This window comes from Athene cunicularia (assembly GCF_003259725.1).
Source record: "Athene cunicularia isolate RWA chromosome 11 unlocalized genomic scaffold, athCun1 chr11_part1, whole genome shotgun sequence".
Classification (NCBI taxonomy): domain Eukaryota; kingdom Metazoa; phylum Chordata; class Aves; order Strigiformes; family Strigidae; genus Athene; species Athene cunicularia.
In genome coordinates, this window is record NW_020799113.1 from 18,328,943 (window position 1) to 18,332,982 (window position 4,040).

General features: G+C 40.5%; 1 protein-coding gene across 1 annotated transcript in view; it reads left to right on the forward strand.

The window, feature by feature from the left end:
• Positions 1–2,409: 2,409 nt before the first annotated feature.
• The window catches only part of GLG1 (golgi glycoprotein 1), a 78,344-nt gene continuing 76,713 nt past the window's right edge, over positions 2,410–4,040 (forward strand). The window contains exon 1 of the mRNA XM_026856974.1: positions 2,410–2,424. Within this exon, the coding sequence (XP_026712775.1) occupies positions 2,410–2,424 (15 nt within the window). The remainder of the gene's footprint in view (positions 2,425–4,040) is intronic.

A 4,040-nucleotide genomic window follows, 5' to 3' on the forward strand; every position in this document is an offset into this window, starting at 1 on the left:
GAGGGGGACGGGCCGGCTCGGGCAGCCGCCTGCGGGGGTGACGGGGAGGGCAGGGGCCGCGGGAGAGGAGCCTCTTCCTTGCTGGCTCCCCTCTTTATTTGCACCTCCGGGCTCTGCTCTGCCACTCTAGCAGCCCCCTCTTGTGAGGGAGAGGTGTCGGTGGGCTGGCTTTGTTTTGGCTTTGGTGCCTTACACGGTTATTCGCTTTCAGAGATCTGGGGAGAGCCCTGCCCGCGTAGCTCCGAGGAGGTGCCTGGCTGGTGGCAGTAGTGACCTGAGTAGGGTTTTTTTTTATTTTCAGGTTCAGATTCCCACCTTAGCGTAGAGATCAGCTGCAGAGGCGGTTGGTTTCCAGTGATTGCTTGTGCGTGTATGAAACTAGATAATACGATCTTCAGACCTGGCTTAGTTTATGTGGGAAGGCTGGCTGGGCAATCTGCGTTGTTTCCAAACATCTGTCATGAGCGGTTTAAGTCTAGCTCAAGAGAGAACTGAGTTGCCACCTCGGAGTCTTTCCTAGCTCCATTTTTTTCATTCATTCCTTAGTAGTTCTTACTCAGTTTGAAGAAGCCTTTGGGGACATGTCTTTGGTGAGCTGTTTTGGTGGTGAGGTCTGTTTTAGTTCTTGGCTCCTCTGCTGTGAAGTCCAGGAATGTCAGGCTGGGTCAGTTTTAATGGTTATTCCGTTATTACAGAAACAGCAGATGGCAGTGACTTAATGGTTACTCTCATCAAGGGAAGGCTTGAACCAATAGCTATCAGTGATTAATTCTTTTCTTAAAATCCAAAACTAATTTAGATTTTTTAAAAATCTTTACTTTGTGTTTTAATTTTGGATGAGTAGTTTAGAGAGACACTCATGGCAAGACTTTTTAAACAAGTCCTGATGCACCATCTGTCACAGTTATAAAATGCTCTGATATTTACTTTATGAATAACTTTATCCCATACTGTTTGTTCCACCTGTCTAGGACCTTTTGGACCCCCTGGCAGGGAGATGATCTTAGGAGCTTTGTTTACAAGTGGTGGCTCACAAGCTACCAGCCTGCCAAAAAGGCGAGCTGGTGGTGTTCCTTTCTTTCCAGTTGTGTGGCCCCTCCCTTCTCTTTTCATAGTTCCAGTGCTTATTGGTTTTCTGGCGTTTTAGCGAGGTGGACTCTTATTGTCTAGTTTTTCAGATTTTTGCTGGAATATTTTTGTCATTTTACTGAGTTAAACATGGAGAGCAAGTGGGGGCTGGGCTAGGGCACAGGGATATGCAAGGAGAAGGAAAAGATGAAGGGATACTTTGCATTACACGATTTTCAGCAAGTACAAGCACTTATGTTGGTTCTGCATATCTCATGAGAACTCAGCTGTCTTTTGAATGTATATGTTGCTTGTGGCTTTCCTTTTCCTCTTTCAAAGCCTGCCTTGTTGCCTGGTTTGCTGGCTGTTGGTCATGTCTAGCTGTAATGCTGTCCCATATCCAGTGCCAAAGGTGGGTCTTTTCTTGGGGTGACATCCCAGGCATCAGTAGGACATAGTTTTCACTTTGAAGGTACCCATCTGTAGCCTTGTCCTTACTGGTCGGTCTGTAAAGAGCACTGTAAGTTGTTCGCCTGCCATAATGCAGATGTGATGGGCTGTATCCTGATGTAAAAATGACTTTCCAGAGTGCTGCTCTGAGAAATTAGTTAAGATAACTGTCTTCTGTGTATCCCTGCTGTTTAACTCTTGATATTTAGACTCTTGAGTTGTCATGAATTGTAAACATTGGGTGGCACACTGGGTGATAGGGAATGGGGGTGGGTGGTGGGTGTCAGATGTTATCTCAGACGTTTCCTTTGCATTGGGAGTGACAGCAGTGGAAGTGACATATTAGCAGTTACTGTTGATACAGCTTTTAATTTTGACCCTGTAGTGTCTGACAGCTTGTTTGAACGATACTAGGAGTGTGACAATTACATTGTAAAATGAATTTGTCATACGGGCCTATTTAAAAAAAGTTGTGCCATAGTAAATGGAAGATTTGGGGAAGTTGCTGTGTGTGTGATAGCGTCAGCGAGGACACAGTATTTGGACACTCCTTTGCTACAAGTAGCAGGTAAGATTTCTAGATGCAATTTGGTGTGGAAGCAGCCTTTTTTCCGTAGGTATTTAAGGTGGTCTTACTTTTCTCATAAGAAGTGTTCTTCTAAAGTGGCAAAACTTTCAGTTTGAAGCTGAGACTGTTGCTGTTAAGATTATCTGTTGATTTTTCTTCTTAATGTGATACAGAAAAGCTAGGACTTAAAATCTGAATAACCAGGAGAAACAGCTACTTAAAACCTTTCTTTTGAATCCATAAAGTACAGGGAAAAGGTGTGCTTGTTTTGTTAGCCAGTGTGAATGCAATCACATTAGTTCAGTGTCTGCTGATTTGTTACCATGGATGTCTTTAAAGTAAGTCCTTCCTTGTTTTTACTGGGTAGTTCTCCTGAATCTAAAGAACAGGAGCGTTGGGTCTGTGCTTGACTGGTACAGCAGCCTATCTTGTAGGGTGAATTCAGCAAAGAATAGTTTGAAATAAGAGAAAATGGTAATAAAGTCCAAACAAACCAAAACCCCAAATCATGAATTTTGAAGTTTTGTTTTTGAGAGGTTACTCGGAGGGTATCAATTTAAAGTATTATCAGCACAGATATTTAAGCACTGTGTATTTTTAGATACTTTTTTTTTTTTAAATTCACACCCCCAAACTGATCTCAAATAGTTTACCACCGATTTTCCACCACGTTAATGAAATGCTTAATTGGCATAGCACAGGTGCAGAATTTTTCTGCACTTCAGGTGGTTCAGCTGTTTGAAAGATAGAAATCAAGGGGCAGTCATGATTTCCTGCTTTTCTTTCATAATAGAAGAACAGAAAGGGTGCTCCTTAATTGGAGGAGGTAGTGGTCAGAGGTAGTCAGCTTAAACGTCTTTGAGTACAATCAGAAAATAGAATCAAAGCTGTATTTTAGTGCATTTGCCAGATGGCTTAATTTCCTTCTAGTTAAAATTACTTGTGCGCTGGGTATGTTACTCTTTTGAATCACTTAAATTTTGTCATCAACGTTTTAATTGTTATCCAAATAACTTTATGCCAAGATATAAAAAGAGTAGAACAGGGTGCTGTATACTTATGTTTTTCAAAAATGTGTTTTAAAGCAGTTTGTTTCTGGACCTATTCTGATTGCTAGCGTGTTTCTAGAGAGACTTCAGAGCTTGCATTTCACTCAATGTAGACTGCAGCCTTTAAGCCCTTTTTTATGGGCTGCCTATTAAACTAATTTTCATGGTGGTTATAGTATAAGTAAACCTATGAAATATTAATATATTTGCGAGGTAGAAATTTTTGCATGATTAACGATGACTTGCATTTAGAGCATGAGTGAGTTGTTGAATTTGAGGTAGGAAATGTTAGCAAGTACGAAAATATCTTAACCAGTGTAGCTCTCTTACCTGGCTTATTAGTGGAGCATAATTTTACTGTTAAAATGTACCTTAGGTCTGATTAATTGGTGAATTAACTTGATGTTATAAATGTTGAACTTTACTTGCATTGCACTTGTAAAGATTATGTAATATTTAAAGCATATTCATCTATATAACACTAATGCATTATAGGCTAAGTAGTTTTTCTAAGATAAAACAATCATGCTTAAGTTGAGATTAGAGATCGAAGTTTTGGCCTTTGGCTACTAAGAACTGGCACATTTCTTCCATATAAATGTTTCATTCCTCACTCTGTATGTACCTGAGCTCCTTAAGTGGTCTGATAAAATAGAGCCAGTGAAATTACCTGTTTTAAAATTATAGATGGAAAAGAGAAACCAGATGATAATGCGTGCTTGGAGTCTTTATGTTTTTTGGTAATATTGTAGTTGTAGGAAAAGTTATGTGTGCTCAGTCCCCGTGTTTGTTCTCTAATTTCTTCTTGATAAGGGGACTGGAAAAGTAAAGGCTTTCCTGAAGCTTTTTGGTTGCATATGGGTGGGTAAGTGTGATCTGTCACAGTAGCTCGTTTACCCCCACCC